Raw genomic sequence first — 26,237 nt, forward strand, 5'->3', positions numbered from 1 at the left:
CCCTTGCATCTTATATGAATTAAGTTATTATTGAAACTGAACTTCGCCTCTTGGTCATCTGGTACTGGGAATTATATCCCGTGAGAGAAAGTTGCCAGTTCGTGAAACTGACTGCCAACCTCTATATAATGCGGAGGTTGAGTGCTCTGCCCCCACTACATGGTGCTTAAAGTCAGAGAGAACTTTGTTATAGGGGTGCACAGGTCAGAGAATCACCGACCAACCTTTGTTCTTCAAATCGATACATTAAATGTTCTTAACAGTTTGTCTTCAGACTTTAAAACTGTCCTAAGCCACTATCGCGCCGTGATCTTGTATGCAGTAAGTTGACAGGTTTTGCAATCGAAGTGGCTGTCGAAAATGCCGACGTTGCGGGTGCTTCGTCCCTGCATCGGAGATCGCAGTTGAAAGAAACCCATTTTTAGAATGTTTTCACTGTTTTTTCGCGTGAGCAGTTGGGCTTGATTTTAATTAATTTATAATACAAGTCTTCTCGCCGTTTGTGACTGTTTCAATCCAGAATCAGCTTTGAATCTACTAATCCTTTGGCAATTGGCATGAATTGTTGGATGGTTTATAGAATTATTGCAAGGCTTTAGCCTACACGCGACAACACAGCGCAAAGCAACACGGACAGAATCCAAGCCTCAAACAGAATTCGAACCCGCGATTCTGTTTCACAAGAACGTTAAGCTTTAGGCCGCCATCGTGATCAACAGATCTTTTTGTTGTTGAAGATATCCGTCTTCTGGGTTATTGCGCTGTGTAGTCTGGTCGATGTTAACCAACGTTTCAGAGGTCATACTGCCTCCGTCAATAACCCAGAAGACGGATATCTTCATACTCACCGCTGTGAGAACCTCAAGTCTTACACTTTTTGTTGTTGTTTGTAAAGTATAGCAATCTATGTTATAACAGTCCGTTGTCATAAAAATCCTTATGCAACAAAATATATCAATTCTAAAGGGTTTTGACGACGGTAGTTTACACTTAAAATTGTTCGTTATCAGGACTTCGTGATTTTAAAATAACAGACGATGGAAAAAGTCCTGATAACGAACAATTTTAATTGATAATATATCACCCTTATCGAAACATGTTTGCAATAAAAGTTGTAGAAGACAACGAGATGTAGGCAAAACTGTCGGAAAGATTCGGCAGAGGTGAAGTTTGACCGCTGTAACATTCGTATATAGTCTCACTACTCGCATTGCCCGCGCGGGTTCACAGAAACGAAGAGATAAACAGGGGTGGGATCCTGTCTGGTCGCAAGGAATGCGCTTGGGCGATTTATTCTACTACGGCATCATGAATATCTGATCGGTTGTGCTGGGTTCCAAAATGCTGTAGCGTCGTATTGGGTATGCTGGAAGGACTACAGACGCCTGCCGGAAGGCTGCATTATTAGTATGCCACAGCAGATGTTCGGGCATTTTAATGCTAATGGCAGCAACGTGAAATGTACGAGTGATTCAGAGGCCGGTGCGTTGTCTTGTTGAGGGTTGCTGCACCACGTTCCCAGACGTGTTGCGTCTAGTTAATTTGCCAGGTTGAAAGAGGTGTTTGTGAATAGTTGTATTGGAATATCGTGCACTAATTTAGCGTAAATAAATGAATGACCAATAGTGGGCTTGCGAAACAACAGAACTTCTGCCGTGTGCTAGAGACATTCTCTCTCTGTCTACTAGTCCATTCATCTGCAGTCTTGTCAGAGTAGCAAGGGAGGTATTGATCCGCATCCACCCTTTTCTCGTGGTCATGTGATGTAACCAACCCTCCCAGGCACCTTGAGGCCCTATAATAGTTCACGTTTCAACATTAATCTTTTATAGGAGATTTTCTCATTCAAACCCCGGAACATTTTATGGTCTGTACTTTGCCGGCCAGTGCTACGTATCTTGTGTAGTGGGAGTCTCAATGCGCAATTTCCGTTTTTCGGGATTGGCCATGCCAGCTGTTGATAGTTACCCAACGTTTCGGCAAACGAGGCTACCAACCAGTCAGCACCATAAGTCTTCCACAAACGCCCAACCTCTGTACATTTGCCCTGAAGATGGTAACTGCTATGATGTCGTATCGTTGGATAACTATAAACATTCTATGCGATTTATCTCGTAATGCCGAAGTTACATATTTGTGAGATATTTTAATTTTAAATGTATTTATATTTTTGTCTGACATGTCTAGTTTATCAGTATTTGTGTCTTGAATTGTAAATAAATTACAAATACATGTGCACGTGCACAGACTTACGTTAGCTGTAAGAGTATTTAATAACTTAATTCCTGCGTAGTGAGCGATTTCTGATAAGTGAGGTTAGCGGTTGACATATGAAGGTAATGTTTATGCCTAGTGGTATATAACGTGTGTTGGTATTAATTTGAAACGTTTATTTTTTGTCTGACAGTATTTGGGACAAGTCAAAGACAGAGTATTGCAATAACAGTAGCAACACAACGTGATGAGTAGTATCAGTCTGGTGGATTTCCCACAAGATAAATACATACGGTATTATGGAATGCAGTAAGCGAAGTAAACTGGCTTTAGAGTATCTGTTTTCGTGACTGGTGTAACTGCCCTTATGACGTCTCTAACTGAACTTTGTTTATGGATAATTACAGGTTTTCTAGTTTGAATGCGTGGGGATGACAGAGCTACATATTAGCATTTTTTCAAAGTGGCGTTGTTATGGAATACCTACCATTCTTTAACTGTAGACTCATGATTTTTTTTATGAAAGTAGAACATATTCCGTTTATTAGGTTTTGTGTGGGAGTTATCTTTCCTGATATCTCGTATTCATAAGAATAATTGTAGTTTTGCCTGATAAGTCAATATTAGAAAGCTTAGACTATATACGTATTTGTTGTAATGTGTTCGAAATTAAATGTTCTTCGTATGAAATTTCAGAACAATTTAATTGTTGTTTATTTCACTAAAAGATGTTATTTGTGTTATGCTGTGTCTTGTGTTGTGGTGTGGGATTTTATTTTGTTACTGTGTGGATGTTGTTTGATTTCAAAGTCGAACCCAGGTTCTGCACATAGAACTTATTTGTATTTGTTTGTATTTTAGCAAACAGAGCCAGAAGCAGATACACCAGCAACGCAGGGAGCCCCAGCAGTGAATGTGACCGCGGTGGCACTTCCCAGTGAACCAGGGAAGAATCAACCCAAGAGACTCCATGTCTCAAATATCCCATTCCGGTTTCGAGATCCAGATCTCCGGGCAATGTTTGGGGTAAGATCAAAATTAATTGTCATGTAGCTGGAGAAAATTTAGTGACATTTATTTCTCAGTGTTGCAAGTTTGCAGAAAAAACAACATTTTGTAACAGAAACAGTATTTGAAGTAGTCGAAATTAGATTACAATAACCTTTATTTTGAGTAAGGGCGAATGCAATTTAAACAACGTTTCAATTAACAATTTCTCGTAATTTCTTGTATGTTTCCACAATTTATCAGTATTCATTTCTATGTCTGCGCCTTCGGTATCGTTTATAATATTAAAACCCTTTCCAGTGTATTTTGTTGCGTATATTTCATGGTTTATGTCCCATCAGGTGGAAATACCAGAAAGTCTTTAGGTCTCCATTGATACATTATGAATCAAAATGGGTTCTGTGATGAAATTACTTCAGGAAACAGTCTTAATCAATAACATAATCAAGAACTAGGACTTATCTTATTAGTAACATTTGAAATGCAAGCGAATCTCAGCAACAGAAATTAAAACCGATGAACTAACTAGATGGCTTACGGAACCCGAAGGTTCATCGCCGAGTTAACCAAAGCCCTCCACTGGCCCAACAAAATCCAGTCTCTTTCAACTCCTATCTCCCATAGATCCCGCTTGAAATTATCCTCCCATCTACGTCTAGGTCTCCCCAGCGGTCTCTTCCCCTCAGGCTTCCCGACCAATGCCCGGTGCTCTCCTCTTGTACCATACACGCGTGCTACATGCTCCGCCAATCTCATTCTTGAACCTGATGAAAGAATCCGTTAAAAGCGGTAGCAGATATCTCAGTAATGACTAACTTTGTTAAAGAAAATGTCAGTGACATTTGTGAACCTGTTTGCCGTGCTAATAGCATTTTTTAATAAACTGCGGCGAATTTAATAATAATTTTTTTTCCCATGAGTCAGTAGCCCGTAGGTTAATAAGATAGAGTGGGAGTTGCCGCAGGTCTCAAAGGGTTGGAGAATCGCTGATTAAGATGTTCATTGTTCTGATAATTTGATTGAGTCTTTGTTATTCGTGTTGCAGTTTTTTGCACTGAAACACATTTAGGGTTACTTTGTGATCAGGAAAATGAATGTACTTTACCATTGTCAAGTAACCTGGCACGTTACATATTAGGAACTATCTTTCGGGACAGGTTACAACAACGTAATATAACTGTTGTATATTTTATCTTCTATTAATTATATTATTTAATCTTAGATGTTTATGTGGTACATTCAGGTATTTCCGACTCTTTGGAGATGCTCTCAAATGATTCGAAAATAATCCCCATATTTATAAATACTCTATCTGATTTTAGTCAGATGGTGTTGGAATTTGGATATATGTCTTAAAAGAACTTGTCTCAAAAAGTTCTTTCTCAGTTTGAATTTTGTGAAGTGTTTGAAATCTACAAATCAAAAAGAATTGACGCTAAATTAAAAGAGATTTATGAAAACTCCGACATTCAGTGACATACAATTTTTAATGTGTATCTGTTATCTAGTGCAGTGGTATTCGACCTTTTTTTGTTCGCGTACCCCCAGATATAATTTCTCTTCAACTTTGTACCCCCAAAGTTGTTGGTGTATAATTCAAGTTATACACAGTATATAATCTACATCTAAAATAAATTAAATAAATTACATTACTGATTATTCAGTGTTATCATAAAATAATATATTTTTTTAAATTTCACGTACCCCCTAAGATGTCTTCGCGTGCCCCCGGGGGTACGCGTACCCCAGGTTGAAAACCACTGATGTAGTGTAAACTTCAGAGTAGTTTAACGTGTACAGAAGTGCATTGGTTTTGTATTTGTAGTGAAGATTTGAGGTTGTATGTGGTACTTGAAAATTAAGTGTCACAATTAACGACGCGTGTCATTTTCTATAACAATATTTTTGTGTGTTCTTTGTTACAGCAATTTGGTCCAATTCTTGATGTAGAAATAATTTTTAATGAAAGGGGTTCCAAGGTAAGAATCTTATTTTGTGTGTTTTAATTAGTGCACTTTTGTTTTAAGTCTTTACTTAAATGTTATCATTCCGTATTTAATCACTTATTTCAATGGATTACATATTGTGTTCAATTCTGAATTGCTTTCTTGATAACAGGTGGAAAATGAACTAGTGTATTAATAAAATCTCAGTTTTCCTTGAGTTAAAATGAACCAAATTGTAAGTGCTATACATATTAATATTTCGCTACAGCTTCTAGTATAGAATTAATGCAATATTGAGGGTACAGGTGTTATTACGATGAGACCTTTGAGGTTTCAGTGTCAAACTGGCTGTCACTGACTTCAGTCTGCCATATTGTCCTCATTAAAAACATTTTTTTATTTGTTTACTTGTAAAAGTAATTTAAAATGTTTAGATTGCAAATGTAATACTCTGTTAATTATGAAGCTGTTACGAAATGTTAGTTTTATTTTAATATATTTTAGAAATAAATTATATTTATTTTCTGATTTTCTGCCCATGGCAGTGTGGATTCTAGATTTTCTTGGTGCGTAAGTTAATGGGATAACTCAAGGAAAATTAATAAAGAATGTCATCAATCATGGCCACTCATATATAAAAAAGTATAATTTCGTAATGTTTTTAGAAATATGATCTCTGAATTTATGTTTAAGATTACCACCTTGATGGATTTTACCTTGATATTTTAAAATTTGATATCATATGAGTTATGATTTTTCATTATTTTCTGTGTGTATAACAGGGACGTGTTTTTTTAAATTGTCTATACATTTATATGAAATGCTGATGGAGGCAAAAGTATTATACAGTGGAAGACTGTATGCTGGAAAGCGTAAAAGCAGAATTTAATTAATTAGTTTTTTTGTTGATAAAATATATCATTACTCTTACCGCATTATAAATACTGATTCAAAATTTTGAAAATTATGAAGGGTTTATTACTTTTTGTTAAATTCAGCTTTCAGAGAAATCTTTCCATTATCTTGACATAAATAGAAAATATTTTTATGAAAAATTTAGCAGTCTTTACATACTCATCAGTATCACATTTCCTTGGCATAAATGTATATAATTGTAAGAATTTTCTGTGTTAAGTCCATGTTGAAGGTGGTAGACATAATAATAGTTAATTGTATTAATTGCATTATTTTGGGCTAGTGAACAGTATTGTAGCATAATTTTGAAGATTTTGGTTGGGCATGGCTGTAAAAATGTGAATTTTGAAGAGTTTTGTTTATTTACTTTGGTACAGGATAGAAATGACGACTGTCTTTGGGGAAGACTAATAGGTTTGAAGAAAATTATAAATGTATATTTTTACGCAGTCGTCACGTGTCGAAGCCTGTGAATGAATTGTACCACAGTAAACTTACTTCACTCTTCTGTTTGTAAGAGCTTGCACCATGATTGCCTTACCGTACACGTGATTTGGTTTCGTCGTAGTCTCTGTATATAAATCTATAGATACACGCGATATCCATGCGGTTTGTCGAGGTTACGATTTGCTTTAAGCGGAAAGGAGCGCACATTTGAAGTATGGCAATTATGCTGTTGTCTCTGAATGTGTATTTTTAAGTTTTTTTGTATGTGATAAATAGCAAACTGATTATTCCATCCACTTTTTTCCATTTGACTTGAGATTTGATTGATTCTGACTTTTTTCTGACTATCTTGATTGTTGCTTCGTGTTGGCGCTTTCCTTGTGACGTACCGTACCATATTTTTGACTGTTGGCACCATGGGAAATTCTTGTGTAATATTTGATTGTAACCTGCAGTGATTCTTTAGTAGTGTTCTCACTTTTGTCCAAGCCATATTTTGCAGCTGCTATATTAGTGATACGTCGGTGTTTTAAAGAGTTGAGTATATATAAAAATTCACACATGCAACCAAAAAAAAGTGCAGATGGTTCTTCACTAATGCGTGTGAGTCGTAGACATTTCAAAGGATTACAAAAGAAGCATGTCTGAATCACACTTGTTTGCATCTAGCCAGACAAGTGCAGATGTTTTTTTTAAAAAAAATTAATTGTGGCTCTTGAATATTAGTTTTTATTGTACGTACGGTCCGTGCGCGTCTCTTTTTGGCACAGTAATGTTCATTGTACATAGAACTGAGTTCTTTCAGCATCCCAGTCTTGTGGCTTTTATCACCAGCTTTAGCTTTAAACAGATCAAATAAATTCACTATCACATTATTAATAACAGTGGGTAACTGGGGAGTTGATGGTGCAGAAGTAAGCTGTGCCGAGGCTCGCTGAACTGTGACAGCATGTTTTAACTTAATGCCATATGTCAGCTTCACTTTATATGCTGTTCATAATTAGTTTATGTGGAATGTTTATATTTGCTTTGCAAGTTGGGTAAAAACACTGTAATGTGGTTTCTCTTCCGTTTCTTTCTTACGAAGTATACGAGATGATAGTCGATGATATGACTCGGATCTGCGAGAGTGTTTTGTAAGAAGTTTTTAGGAATTTGTCTTTCCACCTTACCTGTTAAACACTCTTTTGTTTCATGTTTAAATAATTCTGTAAAACTGTACTATAATGTTACGCAGAGATCCTGCTTGTAACATCAGCTCCTCGTTACCTGATCTTAGAACGGTTATCTATGCTACATGAACCATCTGTGTGGTCAGGTTCCTGAGTTTGGATGTGTAATTAATTTAAGGTCATGCAGATACACTGCTTGTTACCGTGAAAAATCGAGCCTTGGAGTTGAGTATATTTTAAGTATCCTTATTTGAAGCTGTTACTGTAGAGGTTGCTTGAGTTTCCCCACAAACAAAAATTGTGTCTGTGATATGTCATTTGCACATTGAATTAATGTAATTTTGCATGTTTACAGGATATGAAAAAATTATGTATCTTCATTTGTAACAATTGTGTAATCTCTGTTGTAAATTGTATCTACGTCGATCGGAAGTCAGTTCTTAGGTAAGGCTAGTTGTAGGTAGATTAGATAGTGAGGAGATTGAGGGAACATAAATATAAGTTTCTTGTCTGCATGACCTTGCTTAATTACCATCCCGTAGCACATTGGAATTTACAGTGTCTTGTGCAAAGTAAAAAGAAAAAAGAAATTCTTCAGCGTAGTTGTCAATATTGTTAGCTTTCCTTATACCAAATTTGTTATGAAAAGAAAAGTGAAATTCAAATTGACGTACATAATCCTTGAAGGTTGTTGGTTTGCCTGACAGTGAAATTGTTCTGGCATGAAACAGGATTGGCTTAGCCTATGGACAACCATTACATATAACTTGGTCCAACCTGTCCACCCCTCTTCACAAAATGTTTCATTGCAGTTGGTTGGTTGGTTGGTTGAATGGCGTGGCCGATTGAATACGGTACTTGCAAACTCCAAATTGGTGCATGCACTATTTAAAAATTGACTCGATTCAGCTGTGCGGTGTTTTGCGTGTGGTCAGTGTTGTTTGATTTTAACAAAACTGACCTCGTGAAATATAGACTCAGTGTTGTTTCGATCCAATCATTTGGATGTATGCAGACAGATTTGTTAATGTTTTGCAAATTGCCATATTTGATGCCTCCGCTTATCTCCCATAGTGATGTGTGTTCTGTGATTGCTATGTAGCTCACCACCACCTTTTCATCATCATCATCATCATCATCATCATCATCATCATCATTATCCCCCATTATTCAAAATTAATGACTTTCCAAGTTTATGCATCTGATGAAATCCCTTTAATGGGGCTATTTTAACAGTGGAGTCCACCATTCAATTTTAGGTCTTGTAAATTCACAAGAGCCTGGTTATTCAGCATTTTTATTAATATAGTAAGAATGTCATCATGTCCGTCCCATTTTCTGAACTCAAAATTGTTATTATCTTTCAGAAACTGAAAATTATATGTGTGTGTGTGTCCTATTGGATAGGTGAGTGTAAAAATCTCTTACATAATGAGGAACAGGGTCATGTGTCTGAATTTGACTATAGATGAATGTGGCTTCAGAATTTCCAATGTAATCAGTATCTCACCTTTGAATGATTTTTTTTGTTGCTTTTTTGTATGTGGTGGACTCCTTATGTATGCAAAATGTAAGTTATGGAAAGTTAAATGTATTATTTTTACTGAATATTGCATTGCAGTAATCTGTCATGTTTCATATCCCTAATATTGTGAAAGAAGTATCATCAGATTATGAATATATATTAAATATCATTATTCTATATATACAAATCTATATATGCATACATGTTAATTTTTGTTGCACGTTGTTTTTGAGCGACGCCAGTTTTTTAATGCATGTTTTGTCTGTCTGCATGCAGGGATTCGGTTTTGTAACATTCGCAAATAGTGCTGATGCGGACCGCGCACGAGAGAGACTTCACGGCACCGTGGTTGAGGGAAGAAAGATAGAGGTGTGCATGGTCTCTATGATTTACAACATATTTTTCTGTGGTAGCACTCATTTTTAACTGTAACAAACCAAAAACACCCCTCTTTCTCCTTCCCCCCCCTTTGTTTTTTTTTTGTTAAATGAACCACATTTTCTAATAATCTAATCTCACTTGTTGAGAAATCTAACCAAACTCCACTTCAGTGCCTAAGCCTAACCTATTGGCTGAAGTAATCTGCTTGCACCTAACTGGATGCCACACCAAAAACAGTCGTAATGTATGACGGACCTGAAAATACCCATCCTCCTCTGAACGTAAGGAGTTGCATTGTTCGTGTTTCCTTGGTATTGTCTTGATAGCACCCAATGCTTTTAGTTTCGATGTCCACGTCTGTTAACATTGGAACTTGGCTCGCATTGTTACAGGTTGAATTCAGAGAATTAATACACTTGAATTATGGCCTTGAAGTTTACTAAATTTCAGGTATCTGAATTATTCCAGTATGAACCACGGGTATTCTGCTCATTAGATAACGTATTTTTGATTGTCAATTGCTTGCATAACATTGCATATGCATCATCACTGTGACTTAGAAAGCACTGTAGTAGTAGCTATGCAACTGATCTTGCCAGTTTAAATTTATAATTGTTGAGATTTAAAATGGTGCATTAGCGTATCAAAGGAGGTTGAAGATTTCTGTCTTCTGGGTTGCGCTGTGTAGTCTGGTCGATGTTAACCAACATTTCAGAGGTCATACTGCCTCTGTCATCGCCCTGATGACGGAGGCAGTATGACCTCTGAAACGTTGGTTAACATCGACCGGACTACACAGCGCAACAACCCAGAAGACAGAAATCTTCATACTCACCGCTGTGAAAACCTCAAATCTTTCAAAGGAGGTTCATTACACTTTTCTATGTAAATAGTGACATGTTACATTTCTTTGTGTTTGGCTTGGCATTCAGCAAAGTGCAGCATGACTTCAAGGTGCATCTCATCAATTCTGCAAACTTGAAGTTGGATTGATTCGGCCAGTGCAATCCAGCATCGTGTTCTGTTTCGTGACAGCACACGACATTATCTTTTGCAGGGTTGATGGAATTGCATGGATGGCATACTGTTGCCCCCGCTTACAGAGTCCCACTTTCCTCTACCTACATCTTGTCTTGGGTGCATTACTGTCTGAGTAAACAGTTTCTTGTCCTCTACGGTAGTATTTCATACAGGCAGAAAGGAGAGAAATGGACGATGGCTTCCAGATTCCTGAAACGGAACTGGACGGACATCTGATGATAGTGCGGTTGCATATCCGTTACAAGTAACTGTTTAGAAGCATCGATCTGCCCACATCAGTTGCGCTTCAGGCACGGGGCCATGATTTTCTATCATTTCTATGTGTATGAAATACTAGCAGTAACATCGCCCTTTTGAGACACGCTAAATCATAGTGGCCAATTAATTCTTTCTTTCCCAACATATTCTCCCTATCCATTCTGCAACTCAGCAAAGCAATGTCAAAAAGATGCTCAGTGCCCTTCACAGTTACTGATGGAATAACAAACTTAGCAAGCTAGCAGGCAGTAGTGGTGAGGCTGTAGCTAAGCAAGCAAGCGGAAAGATCTGGTGGCTGGGATCGTGCGTGATGGATTGTTTGATATGAGATTGAATGGGGCCTGGATGATGATTGTCTGCATTGACTTGAACCCAGATTTGTAATTGTTATGTTTTATCTTTATAATTTATGTTAATTTATTGAGCATTGTTTCCTGCCCAGCATTCTTCCAGGCTATGCTCAGTGTGGTAGCTCATTTAGCAGGTTGATATGGACTTGACTGAGTGTTTATTTGGAAGTACTGTTTCTTTTCGTTGATAACCAATGCCTGGAAGTATCTACAACCCTGCTGACTGCCCTTTATAATAAAATCCCTTCATACAGTAGTTGTCTACCTTGCTTTGATTTTATTCTAAAGCAGAGGTACATTTTAACACTAAAATATAATAATTAAGCATTGACAAATAACCCAAAGCACTCTTTTATTTTTTCTTGGGCTTGTAATAATTGCTTTTGTATTTGTATTGTTTGTATTTAAGAAACTCCCATTCACTTCTTCTGTATGAGTTTTGACATTCCTTTGCTGAATTATAGTGTTAGAAAGTTAAATTTGTTTCTAGGTATAATGATTAGTCTGTAGGTAGTAGATATTAAGGTTCATAACACGTGGCCAAGCACACTGCCGTGCCGGAAGTGTATGCACTTTGCTTGACCACGTGTTACCTAGCTTGTAGATAAACAAACATTGTTTCTTAATGCAGCATATCAACATTGTATTCTACTCTTACCTCTCTAGACGGCCTATATGTAAGTGCCGATGAAAAGTTGTAGTACGGTTTTCTCTTCAAGGAGCAACAGAGGTAAGATGAATTGGTCAGTTCGCTGCAAGGTATTAGCATTATCAAATAATTGAATAATGTTATCTTGTTACCTTACTCCGCATTACACACTTACATGTAACAGTCATACAGAACCCATACCGCGCACTCATTCGTAACACATGCACGAGGTAATGGGGTATTACGGGATGAAACTGTTGTCCTTTAAAGTACCTTAAAACCCCATTCCTTATCTTCAAGACTTCTGTCTCCGTAGCAGTGGAAACATTTTCAAATTCTGATAATTAAGTTGGACAATATTCTTCACTGTTTCATAACCTCAAATCTCAGAAATGGATGATGCGTTCAGCCATGTATATGACATTCCAGACTGCCCTATCCTACTATGTTCTAGTACATGACGCATTACAGTGTTCTTAAAATGTTCTTTACGTGCCTTGTTGCATCTTCTAATCATATATAAGCAAAGCAGTTTCTTCTTCTTCTTCCATTTCTTGACCGTTACTTCGGTCTTCTGGTGCCTAATATTTTCTTTCATTCCTCTCTATTTTCCCATCCTTCCGGATGTAGTTTCCACTCTTTCATGGTTCTTGTAATTCTGTCGTTCCACCCTGGTCTCGGTCTTCCTCTCTTCCTTCTCTCTTTTGGTTGCCATTTCATAGTATTTTTTGGTAACCTTTTCTCCTCCATCCTTTGCACGTGTCCGTACCAAATCAGTTGTTTTTTCTCTATCTCCTCAATTATATCACGATCCACCCTCATGATTTCTCTAATCCTTTCGTTTCTCACTCTCCCTCTCTCCTGGATATTCCAGCTGCTAAAATTATATTCATAGTAATCCTTGTTAACAACAGAGATGCATTGTTTACGGTTTAATCATGAAGCACTACTTCCGGTTAATGAAATACAAATTTGCCACTGCTGTGAATTGCTGTTGTAAATTATCTTCGTCAATTTTGTATGTATTTCCCATTCTAACTACTTTCTTTGTTGTGGATTTTATCACCCCAGGCTTGAGTTAAGCAGTGTTATCTCTGAAGAACGTAACATGTTAATTTGCGTTAAGAGAAAAACAGTACTATAATTCATCAGCTGAGTTGATAATGACAGAATACAGATGTTAGATTTCTTCCATATTTGCAAATCCAGCTATCACATTCCTTCTGAATCAAAGAAATACACACACACACACACACAACACACTCTCTCTTTGCTTGTAGATATACTATTGTATAACTATAATGAATGTTCCTAGATTGATCATGTAAACTGCAATTTTGATTTGTGATACCAACGTGGCTTGTGAGTGTGTGAAGAGAGAATGGCTTGGGATGGATAATGAAACAGGTTGTCACTCTGTGTACCGAGACTTCCACAAATTGTTTTTAACGTACTTTTTATGCCATTTTCATATGTGGAGGGTAAAAGTGGTTCAGAACACGAAAACAATGCCAGTATTTTATTTAAATGCGCTGCTTTATATCTTAAGCTCGCAAATATAAACGGTATTTAGTGGGAGAAATGGAGAATGGTTAAGTATGCATTTGCTAAGATGTGGCATTCTAATGTTGTAGGGTAAAAGTAAACATGAAATTTATTTATAGAAGCAAACAAGAATACATCATTATATGAAGCAGTAAGTAATATAAATTTTAAACAAACATTGGGTGTGTAGGGATTTGAGAGTCGAGGAGGCATTGATCTGAATAAAAGTGGAATGCCATCGTAGGTTCCTACACGGAAATTTGAAGGTCTTGTAGAGTGATTATAAATCTTCCCTAAGCAGCAGGTTACTTTCTACAAATGAAATTTGGAATATTAAAGTTAACAAGTTGTCATACTGCGTATAATGTGGACCTAATAATAATTACAGTCAGCAGTATTTTCTGGCTTCATTAAACAGTTTCTGGTTTTATTGTTGGTTTTGTCAGGGATTAAGAGGGAGACGACCATATTTTTTATCACAAAGTGACAGCCTGTATTGGAACTTGCACACTAAGTAATCACGTTGTTTCTTGTAGATTGCAGATTTTGCTGGCTTGAACTGTGCATACAAACAGACAAACATATAAACAGTGTTACACAATGTGTTGATAATACATGACACAAACACACTGTGAGGCCAAGGAACCAGCTTTAGTAAAAAGTAGAAATGATGGAATCACAACAAAGATAACACTGCCAAAGTTCTCGTGAAATAAACATGGCTTTCAAAGATACTCAAATCGTACGTGTAGCTTTCAAATTAAAATTATTGCATTTGTGAGTGGCCAGTTCTTTTCCGTTGATCACAACATTAGCTCATCATAAAAGCTGGTTCTTTGCATGGTGACAGTGAACTTTACCCAAAACTAAATTGACTGATCTGGTTTGCATTCTAGCATATTGCAACATGAGTACTCATTGGGATTTTTTTTCTAAACACAACCAGTAACTCAGTTATAAAGTGACTAATTATAAGCCTGTGCAAATATTGAAAGTTCAGGTGTAACACATGGTCATTGAATATATGGTAAATATGTAAAACCCCTGGGAATCAAGGGTGTGGTTGTGGGATAACTCTAAAATATCTGAAGTACTGGTCAACAGATCGATGATAAAGTTTCGAACATATTGGAATCACAGGCATTTAAAATTTGGTATTGATATGCACTTTTTAGTCTCGTGTCAGAATTACTGTTGATAACCGGCATTTTTGCATGTAGAAAGTCAACATTAGAGTTTATCGTGACATCGTGAACTGTTTAATTGAGTTGCTGGTAGTGTTGTCGTGTGTCTTCACATGAGCACCTGGTGATATGACTTCCCCTCCAGTTGCATGGCTCCGCCTCCTTCGGAAGGGGATTCTTGTTTAGATTAGATTACAAGCTAATTCTATTAAATTTCTAGGTGTAAGAATACTGTAATTATTTAAATTTCTAAGTTTAACTTCAGTGTTTGTTACATATTGTTGAAACTCCTTGCTAGATCCACTGTTTGTTTTTCTAACCTCTGTTTAGCACTTTCCAGCCAGGCTTTAGCCAGTCTTGATGAAGTTAATTGTTTTTACAATCACTGCATGACTATCATGAAGGTTGAGCTAAGTGTAGCTGTTGAGTGTAGATGAGGCAAGTATGTGCTCAAACAGTGGAGTCTGGTGTTTGCCTGTAGTTTTACAAGTGCACAGTCAGTTAGCGATCAGTGTATTAAATGCTTCTTTTAGTATATTTCAAATGTTTATTGTGTTCAGTTTAAAGTTTATATATATTTTTTAATATTATCAAATTCAATTTAAGGAACAGTAAAATAACTAAATGCATTAGAGAACTGAGTGTTTTAGTTACATTAAATAACATTTAATTACATTAAGTATCTGTGTTTGACAATGTCGCAGGTGAACAACGCCACAGCTCGTGTGCAGACCAAGAAGCCACCCACGGTTCCCAACGGTGAGTTACGCAGTCAGTGTCTTTCACAAAAGCGACATAGTAGTAAGAAGATATTTCTCAACGTGGAATGTGTGAGAGAAATAAAGTCTGTTGGCAATAATTTCAAATTTTGATAGTTTTGTATGTTATTGTTGCCAGTTACATATAATTTAAACTACAGTATTATTTCTAGTAGTAATAATGATAATATGACAACAATAATAGTAATTTAACTGTACACTGAACAGTTTTTAAATTCTACAAATAAATTTGCGTTCTTCACTCGGCTTTTGTGTAGAAATAGTATTGTTGACAGTAAAGTTGTGCCCTTTAGTGGTAAATTGCTAGCTCCACATCTTTTTCTGTATTGTATTCGCATTCGTGTAGACATGCTGTTGAATAATTTATTTTCAATTTTTGAAATTGAAATAAAACTGTGCCAGTGAATGAGGTTTTATGATAATAGTTATGATTAAACCGCAGGTCCACCGTTGTGTGTCGATACTAGTACAAGTTTTCTGAACGTGAAATATCGACAAAATATTGCATGCTTGTGTTTGTAGGTGTTGGTTGTACTGATGATTTAGTATGATTGTAGTATCTTTACGAAATGAAAATCAGAATTTGCTTCACTGGTTCATGGGAAGATTTTGTAAGAATATTGTTATTGTTCTCCTTACATGTGGATTTGCTGTTTTCCCTTAGAGTGACAGCAGGTCTGATTGCTGCTTTGTAACTAGAGATCTTTACTTAGTGCTTTATACATTTTTGTTGTTTAACAAAGAATATGTCTTGTATATAGAACAGTAATATGAATTCTGTGTAAGATGCTGTTGTCTTGATTCAGCTCTACTAGACCGCTGTATTTGATAGATTTTGTTGACTTGGTTTCTTTCTTTCTTTTTTTTTACACATTTAGTTTTTCTGACTAGGAATGGAACGGTGCCCACACTCGGTGAGAGCTCAGACTTCTCTATCTTGGTGTTGGATTTGAATAATTGGTTAATTGTTGTTGGATTTTCACGTATTTTTGCTGTTTTTTTCTCTCCTGTTCTTCTCCTGTAATTTTGTTTAGTTTTGTCAAATTTCTTCATCAGTGTCTTTATCAACTTATTTTGCTGAATTCTTCAGACCGACACTCAGGAAGCTGATTTCAGTTGTTCAGCAAAATACTAAGCAGAAACTTGAATTTTAGATCCAGTTGAAGCCAGAAATGCAGTTTAATGTTGATGTTATTTTATTGGTGCCTGTTGTTAATGTTTTGATTCTACTTCAAGGACATTATGTGCACTAGATACCATGAGCACTATGTACCATATTAAACAATATTTATCAGGATATCTTCTTTTTTCTTGCATGATTTTCGTCATTATCGTGGGTTATACGTTAAATTGCTTATTTCTTCACAACAGGTGCCAGTCTTTGTATCATCAGATTTGCATTTTGTTTAAACATATCATAATTTTGTTGAAACTCTTGGGATTTTGGGATGCCGTAACTTTTTCACAGCAGCCCCGCTGAAAGATAGATGTTGTTGCTTATTAGCTTCCTGAGGTGGGCCAAGCCTGGACGTATTCTAATAGTTGGGTGTTGGTTGCTACATTCTCAGCTAGCTCTGTTGGTCTATCCTTTTTTAATTTTGTGTGTTGTTTGCGGTACAATCGAAACTGCATTACTCGACTGGGAACTAGGGTTGATAGCAGTGTTGATATCGATAGAAAGATAAAATGTTTTTACTGTCTTAGGCTTTATATATTAATTAGTTTTCAGAACATATGCTATATATGATATATTGTACAAAACTTCTGAAATTTATCAGTATACTTTGTTAGTAATGCAGCAAATCATAAAGGAGATTAATGATTTTATGTATGGTGCCATGTCAAGGAAGTTGTGATGACATGCATGAACCTACTGGGGGTGGGGGGATCTTCAGTTTCCTGAGAAGCAGTATTCAGACTAAAGAGAAAAGAAATCAGATTAATTAGTAACCTGCACACCTTTTTAAAGTGAAATGACTTTTTATTTCTTTGATAAGAAATAAAATAGTTAATATTGTGATTCAATTCAATTCATAATGTGTGTGGACAGCACAGATTCAGCATTAGCAGTCTTGCATGTTTTTGCTGATGTCTGTGGACAAACTATCACTGCTTTCTCTTTCGTGCCCCTGTCTTTTATTTCATTGTGAATTGTTGCTCATCAGTTTGAGCGTCAGTGCATTTAACAATGCATAAACACGCAAATTGGCTCTCGTGTGATTTTTTAATTTTTTTTATTATTTATTTATTGAAGAACTTAACGTGTTAAGCTAGATTTGAAATGTGCTTTTTAGTTACTGGCATAAAAATTTAAATCAATCAGTTTTATATAATTTGTTTCCATTCATTAATTTGGTTTGTTACTGTGGAGTTCTTTTGCTGGCTAATGTTTTTATGGTTTCTTATTATTACACATTTTAATGAGTTATTGTTTGTTGGTTATTTCTACCCGTGCCAGAATTGTGAAAAAGAATATACATAAGGAGGTGCCTAAACCAACTCAACTCCATTGTTTTTTTAATTGTTCATATTTGTTTAACAGCCTCTTAATACAGAGTTTGCATTTATTGCGGATGATGGTGGCGGCAGCGTGGTGTACCATTCTTGCACTCTTACTATTGTCCATACTCAAACCCTTTTCTCTTCTTTTTAAATAATGTGTCAAAAATGAGTGTTCCTCTTCTCCTTTGAATTGCTGTGTTACCGACAAAGTTGCCAACCAAATCTGTAGCACAGTGTAAGCTAGGAGAGTGGTTGGCAAGTAATAATGTTTATAATTACTGTCTGTCACATTTACTATTTCTGTTGTTTCTGCTAAAGGGAGTTGCTTGTGTTTGTGTCGTTCCAGTGTGCGTGCAGTGGCCGGAGGGTAGGTGTCAGCGCGGGGCAACATTTGCTTGCTACTTGCTAGTAGTTGCTACCTTGCAGCTTGATTAGCAAATCATTGCCTACCATCTCTAAGCATTTTCTTGACTTGCTTTTGTACTGCATCTGCTTTTGCTTGATTGCTCGTATTGTAATTTCATTTTGCATGCATTAAATTTCTGTAGACACCATGACTACATAATTCATATAATGAAATTCTGTGTTGAGATCGGCCGCATCTGCTTCCTTTCTAGTCATCAACGTACCACTTTTCTATATTAACTTCATGAGCGTTACTGCAGAAGAGTGGGTCTTGATTTAAAATAGGTTAATCTGTTGGTGGTGTATTACAATTAATATTACTGGATTTCTGAACTTTTCTATTATCTGTTATTATGAAAAGAACACTGTTCAAATTTCAAGATGATGGACAAAATTTTGAACTGCAGTAATAATAATTACTAATAAAATATTTTAATTAATGCCAAAATAAGTTACATGTTAATTTATTAGTCCAAAAATGTTAATTAAAAGTATGTAAATGTGGTGCATTAATCTTGTGTAAAACCACATTAAGTATGTTGTATTAATTATTCCATTAATTAAATTAAAATACTGGTGCGTTATTTTACTATTTCAGTTTGTAAGAGCGTGAATTCATTAACTTACAAGTTGCTATTAATGCTTTGGTTATTACAACATGCAAACTTTTGTGATAGGTCTGGTAACTTTCAAGAATGTGGGCAAGAAAATAAGATTAATGTATCCCAAAAAACCAGAGAATTTAATTTTAATACTGGAACTTAAAAAGATGTAACTGAGCTGAAAAAAAGTTTTTTGAAGTTGCATCACATATTAGCCAAGACAAACCGTAACAAAAATCAGTCGAGTTGATCAACCCTGGACCAGAGAAAATCTTTCCAGGGGCCACATGTTATATAGGCTTATCATACAGGAATAGGGGATTTAAATCACTGTAGTATGGGGGCTGCCAGTGTGACTTTAACTTTGTGATTGACAGTGTAGTTTATGCTACTGTGGCACAGCCAGCTGTTTTTCTAAAATCATATATTTCGGTTGTTTTAGAGTGATATTGTCAGTTGCTGTTTTTCTGCTAGAAGCATAAAGCATGAAGTACTTTGATAAAAATATTTTCTTAGCACTTATTAATATTTTACATATTTTACTCTGCAATAACCAAAATGATTAATTTAAGAAAAGTTTCATATAGTGGTATCGAACCCAGAGTAATTTTCTGGAGAGATGTATATTGAATTTTTTTGATTGAGGGTAGTATAACAAACTTAAATTACATTTAAACATAGGGATGTGTTAGTATTAACAATAATCTACAGAGACACCGAACATAAGAATGGCTAGACGGTTGTCTTCCCTCAAGTCCCTTTGTTTTATAGCTAATATATTTTTGTGCAACGCCTTTTGCGTGAGTTAGACTCCAAGACTGACTGTAATGACTCTTGCATATGTTATCCACTCCAAGTATTTGATAATATGTCTTAAAATATCAAGGTGCAATGCCTTTAATAAATCTAACCCCTGTACTAACTTTACACCTGAATAACTGCTGCTATTGGCAAAGGGTTGTTAAATGGACATTTGGTTGCGTTGTAAGGGGCTTTGTGTCTTTCTCCATACTGATATGTAGTCATGGTGAGTCTCAAAAACTGGAACCCTCAGACTGAAATCCATTTAGAGCGAAGTATTTTTTTTATCAGCCAAGGTAAAGTATTACAAAGTCGTGGTGTTATGGTTACTATAACCCACCAATTTTCTATAGATTCATTAATGCATGTTGATGTGCTTCTGCTTTGTCCTTCAGCAAGAGCTTTCATTGTTGAGAGCCCTCGCTACCTGGCGACTGGTAATATGGTAAAAGTTTTATTATCTTCTAAAGGGGTTCTGGTAATGGTATGTTACAATTAGTATTAATTAGCTTCTGGACTTTGTCCATCATCTAGTGTTCCAAACAGACTGCATCATTTCCGAAACTGCACGAGTTCTGTCCACAGTTGATAAGGCGCAGAGTAACACTTTCAAACAGGCCTTCTTCTTCTTTATTACGCCGTCTGCTTTACAGGAGGTTGGCATATTATGAACAGGATCCTTCCATCCTTTTCTCGGACTGGGACCTGTTCATATATGTTTTTAGGCAGGTGATAGAGAAGTGGTTTGCCATTGCCTTCTTCTGTGTGTATGGATTATGGAATAATTGTTGGGATGCCACGGAGAAACCGGGGAATCCTCGGAGGAAAACTCTGTGTTGCCTAGACCATTACCTTGTCCGAATTTGGGCACCACTGGGAATCGAACCTGGGACTCCTGGATTACAAGGCCAGCATTCTAACCGCTAGACCACCGTGGTGGTCAAACAGGCCTAACTGAGTAGATATTCCCCATATTTTTACCTGGGAATGGCAAAATCCAGTTTCTGGAAAACTTTGTTCTGTTCAGAATTCTAGATGATAGACACTTGTTCTTTTACAGCATCATGTTGAATCATTTTAATGAAATTAGAATGCTTTGTTTGATAAATGTAATGCTGTAGACTGTAACGATTTGATTGATAATGAGAACAAAACTAACAAACAGTTCAATAGTTACATTAGTTTTGTCACTCTTAAGTGCATATTTTTCTGCTGAAGATGACATTGAAAGTGAGAATTACCCTTTTTGCTGGCTGTTTTTATTTGAGTTTTGTATATTTACAATAATCACAGCAGTTATCTGGTTACCAGTGGTGAGTTATGTATGTACTGTTTACTTTTCCTCTATGAAAGTCTGTGTACACTGAAAATTTGCTATGTTTTGGAACTGAAGAAGTTAATGATATAAACATCTAATGTTAAATATGGCAAAGTAATTGTGCCCAGATTACGGAAAGTACCCTCCTTTCCCATTTATGATGCAAGACTTTTCTTTTACTTCATTTACAAAAATTAGTTTTATCTGAAGGTTTATGTGGCAAAATCTATTTTCATATATGTGAGAAATTCTGGTTGTTATAAAAAGAAAAGCGAGAATGGGAGAAATAATATGTTCAAAAATTACTTATTTACACTGTATAGTGCTGAGGCAAAAGTTCATTACCTTAGAAAGGCATTCGTGTTCCCAGAAGGTGATGGATCATTTCATCCAGTTTTTTTGGCATGTTGTTGACTGATGGATTTACTTTATGATGTAACATCAGGCACAATAAATGGCAGTGTAGAAAGGAGACTTCTGTAAGAAACTAATATTCAGCTGGTTTAACTGTCTCAAATGCTGAATAGAATGTCTAGGGGAGTATTTATTATACTGTGCTCCTTGGTGTCCAATGACATGGAAAGTTCTTGGAGGCAGGGCAAGTTCTGAAAATGGAAAGTGAAAGAACATTGAAATATATTGCAGATTGGCAAATCTTTTGCAGTATTTTTTGTGTAAGAGCCATAATTGGCTGGCCGGTTAATCAGTAAAGTTTCTGGCTATAAATTTGGTCACAAAAGGATTTCTCTTTGCCACCATGTTCAAAATATGACTGCTTTTGAGTGAATATAAGGAATGCTTTCTCAAGGGAGTGAACATGATTAAAAACTGAAATTGAAAATTTAGCTGTGTCCTGTGCCAATATTAAAGAACTAGTGCTAACTGCCATGTTTATAATAGTGGAATGTTGGAAATGACATAATCATTAACCTGAGTAAATAACTTTGAAACTACTCTAAATTGTGGTAAAAATGTAATTAGATGTAATATCAAATTAGCTCCATTTTTGCACTGAGATTGTGTGTATTTGTAATTGAGTTCTACAAAAAGTTACAGGTGAATCTTAAGATATTTTCTTTGTGTAGTGCTCTCATCAACAAAATTGGTATACATTATGTGATAATGTTCTGAATGTAACATGATTTCCAGCTGACATGGCTGCCTCTAGAACTGTCATCTAAAGCAGAAGAGTAAGTGGGTGTAGTTGGGTATCGCGAATATCCTTCTACAGATAGTAATGTGCTGTTATACATTCAGTAAACTTTTTTTGCTGGTCTATAATATTCTGTTACCTTATGTGGGTCAGGCTACCGGCTTCCAGCTGTGCCTTGGTCCTGGCTGGGGGGCACAGGGACCCCTCTTACAACACCTTCCACCTCTACTGCAGCTCCCCTGGTGTTGACACCTCGTACTGCCCGGAGGAGGTACTATTCAACTGTGTTACAGTGTGCCGGGCCTTGTACAGTAACATAGAACTGGGGTAGAAGTGATGTCACTCTGCCATATGCGTGGCAAGCTGCAATATATGTGTACAGCACGACAACATGGTTGCTAAAGCATCTTCAGCTCCTCTTTTCCTGTTTGGTCCTTAAAACATTTTTCTCATTTGTTTTACTGAACCACATCATCAGTGCCTGTTAGTACCACATTCTTCTGTTTACCCGTTGACACCTTCACCTCCTAGTTACAACACACTGTCTGTAGAAGTTCTTTCAAAACCCCCCACCAAAGACATTCACATTGATGATGAACATTAGAAAACTTTATACTATGCAGCTTATTCTGAAAACCCAAAGTTATACATTAAACTCTAGTTGTGAAAACCCAAGGACTAAATTACTGTATATATTATAATAAAACTTTTCGCTATTTCTTCCTATCCCATTTTAACATGTATTAGACTGTGTAAATATGTTTTCATTGGGTAGGCCAATATGAGACAAGGCCTATGGAGAATTAGAATGAATATGGAATTGGAGAAGCTGTTCAAAAGCTCAGATATTGTAGCTGTAATAAAGGCAAGAAGGATAAAATGGCTTGGACATATACTCCGAATGAGTGATGATAGAGGATGTAAGATGATCATCAATAGTAAACCTCCTGGCAAATTAAAGAAAGGAAGACTGAAACTCCGATGGATCGAAGACGTGGAGTCTGATCTTAAACAGATGGGTGTAAGAGGCTGGAGAAGGAAAGCACAGAATAGAATAGGGGAGAGTGGGTATCGATCGCAAGAGAAGCCAAGGCTACACTGAAAGGGCCGTAGTGCTAAAGAAGATGAAATATGTTTTCATGTATGTGCACTGTAACCTGTATCTTGAATGAGGCAGAATATGGCAGATTGACATCAGATACCATGTGTTTGTGTGTTATCTCACAGCAATATTGGAATGGTGTGACCCGCATGACTGTCCTAAACATCCAGATGCATGATTTGGATTTATAAGACCATTGAAACATACAAGTATGTGTGATGAATTTGCCTGTTTGGTTTGACATCACCTCACATATTGTGCTAATTGCAGAAGCAGTCTGCATAACATTTTGCACATGTATCTTGGATATATGGGAAATAAAAATTTAATTTCTAGAAGATTTATCCCAATCCGTTCACAAAAATTTGTTACAATATTAAAAACCCCTTAAGCTTTCCAGTGAGGAGAGAAAAATACATTATAATGACTTCCAGAGTCTGATTCTAGTATATCTTGTATTTAAATTAAATATTTGATGTATTTATTTTGGTTTTTAACAGCATAACTTATGAGTGTTATTTACTTCAGATGTTTTCAATTCATACATCAGGTTGCATAGGTTGTGGTTCAGTGCTGCTTGTGAACCCTCTCTCAGTTTTGTCTGACCTTTGCCTCAAATTTTATCAGAAAAAATCTGTTTCCTTGTGCAATAATAGTTAATCAGTTTATATTTGATTAAATGATTTGTCTAGCCTGGGGGGAATGATGCAAGGTCCAGTGAGTTTGCATGACAGATCTTAACTGAGCACCAGCCCAGGTTGAGACACAAGGCCCGGTGGACTGTTGACGTGTTGATTTTATCCCTGCAACCCTAGCTGGGTCTCAGACACAGTGAAGGCCCGGTAGCTTGATGCGATGGTGTGTGGGCGTGCTGTGCATGGTATTGTTTGTGTGTGCCCCAGCAGCTGCAGCATTGCGTGGTGTGGCAATCCAGCGTGGGAGGGCGCGTGCTGCATATCCAGCGGCTGCAGCTGCTGCTGCTGCGTTTGCTCGTCACCCGACACCACTCACTGCAGCAGCCGCTACTGCACTTCATGGATACACACCGTGAGTACCGTTTCTTGTTGTATCAGCTCTTTGTCTGCACAAGAAACAGAAATTGTACTTTTCGCTCAAATATGTAAAATCTAACAGGACCACATGGGTAAAAAGTATATTCTTGTAAGTTGGTTGGAGTTATGACTTGAGATAGTTCTTTGTGCCTCCCTCCTCACACATACACACACACAGTATATATGTGCACATATTAGGCTTATAATTTTGTAAGTGAGGCTATGGAGATCCACCTCAGTTTCAATCAAGTGAGAAGGGAAGAAGGCTTCTCTCTGGGTAAAGTCTCTCGTCGAGAAACTGGAAAAAGAAGTATTTGTTTTGTCAAAAAGATAAAAACGAGGTTGTCACATAGTTGATCCATGTTCCTGTCATCCATTTATGAACAATAATTGCTGTGGTCACTTTGTGACTCATGGCTATCTTAGAATGTCACTTGTCACTGACAGTAATATTAACCAAGTCTGGCTCGAATGGTTGATCATCACTGTCACCATATACCACAATTATGTTTAAACTCTCTTGGCGACTCATAATTAATGAATTCCTGTTATATTCATTAGAAACCTCCTGGTACTTAGCCCATCACTTTTACCTTGAAGAAAGTGACAGCAGTTTTCTCTGACATACCAATCATTTTTACCATTCAACAAAGTGCTGTGCCCAGAATACTATTAAAATTAAGTCAGTGGTGGTGCCTAAGGTGTTTGGTGCACGTGACCCAGTCAGTCAGGCAGTACATGACTTGCGACATATTCGCATCAGTCTTACGTTGTGCGTGGTCATCATACTGAAGATGGTAAAATTCAGTATATCCATTTATAACCATCATAAAGTCCTTGATATAGTAAAGTTGCCCTGCTACACAACATGGAAACACCTGGTGGAAAGTAGGTCAAACTCCTACTCATTCTTGACCTCTGCACTAGAAGTGGGTGAGTGATCAGTGTCATGCTCCAGCTGTGCTTTACCCATGGGGAAAGGACCCCTGGTACCCATAGGATAGGAGACTGGTTGGCTGCCAGAGCTGGCTTGGTTGCAGAGACTTGCTCTTGCCAGGGATCAAACCTTGTCGTCTAATTTAAAGTTATTGTACTGACTGAATTATCCTAGCTCAGTGCCTTTATATAATGGTAAGAATTGGTCCCATATCCATTAGCTGTAAAGAGAGTGTAATATTTCCTCTACACTACTTATTAGAATGGAATTAAAAGTAAATAACTTGCAGTCTGGTAAATTATGCAAGAGGTTTGTGTATGTTTACATTAAAGAGGTTCTGATAGGAGGCATTAATATCATGGTGGGTAGATCAGCAGCAATCAGGTAACTGAATTTGTTTTGTGTGTTGATATCTGTAAAGTGGTCCCTGATTTGCATTTTGGTTGTTAGCATGTTACATAGTTCAAGGATCTGTTGAATTCTTGAAGTTGCATTGATGTGTGAAACATAACCTGAATGTAATGCAAGATTTAATGCTGGATACAGCGAAGTTGTAAAGTACAAAACAGAAAGGCCATCATGATATGTTGATCTCTTTTAATTCCCACTGAAAGCTGTTCCTTCCATCATAAATTTCAGGTTCCCCTGTGGTCTGAATTTGCAGCACCCGTTGTGCTGCTGGAAAATCATATTTTTGCAAAAAAGTAATCTTAATTTCCTTCAGTTAAGTCATTCTGACACTGTTGGGCTTTAGCAGCAAGAAACTGTCATCTGACCCAACGAGTGTTTTTTCACTATGTCTTGCAGACCATCAAACTTTCAAAAAGGCGGAGATAAAACAGAAATAATGGTAATGAACATGCTACCATGATCCACACTAATTAATAAAGTTGAAGGTTTTAGTGTTGGACATTCCTAATACATTGTTGCCAGGTGAAGTCATAAAAATAT

General features: G+C 36.7%; 1 protein-coding gene across 27 annotated transcripts in view; it reads left to right on the forward strand.

Moving 5' to 3' along the window:
- Rbfox1 (RNA-binding Fox protein 1) overlaps positions 1-26,237 on the forward strand; it is a 351,925-nt gene that overhangs the window by 310,389 nt on the left and 15,299 nt on the right. For 13 of the 27 annotated variants that reach the window (XM_087351496.1, XM_087351500.1, XM_087351495.1 and 10 more), the window contains 6 exons: positions 3,076-3,240; positions 5,148-5,201; positions 9,504-9,596; positions 15,340-15,394; positions 18,263-18,283; positions 24,200-24,344. In XM_087351496.1, coding sequence (XP_087207622.1) covers positions 3,076-3,240; positions 5,148-5,201; positions 9,504-9,596; positions 15,340-15,394; positions 18,263-18,283; positions 24,200-24,344 — 533 coding nt within the window. Of the gene's footprint in view, positions 1-3,075; positions 3,241-5,147; positions 5,202-9,503; positions 9,597-15,339; positions 15,395-18,262; positions 18,284-22,348; positions 22,467-24,199; positions 24,345-26,237 lie in introns of all 27 variants that reach the window. The other 14 variants (XM_087351493.1, XM_087351497.1, XM_087351508.1 and 11 more) reach the window with 9 other exon arrangements.

Source organism: Zootermopsis nevadensis, unplaced genomic scaffold, assembly GCF_977971745.1.
Source record: "Zootermopsis nevadensis isolate Lab colony 2312 unplaced genomic scaffold, Znev_1.0 Znev_ptg000019l, whole genome shotgun sequence".
NCBI lineage: Eukaryota > Metazoa > Arthropoda > Insecta > Blattodea > Termopsidae > Zootermopsis > Zootermopsis nevadensis.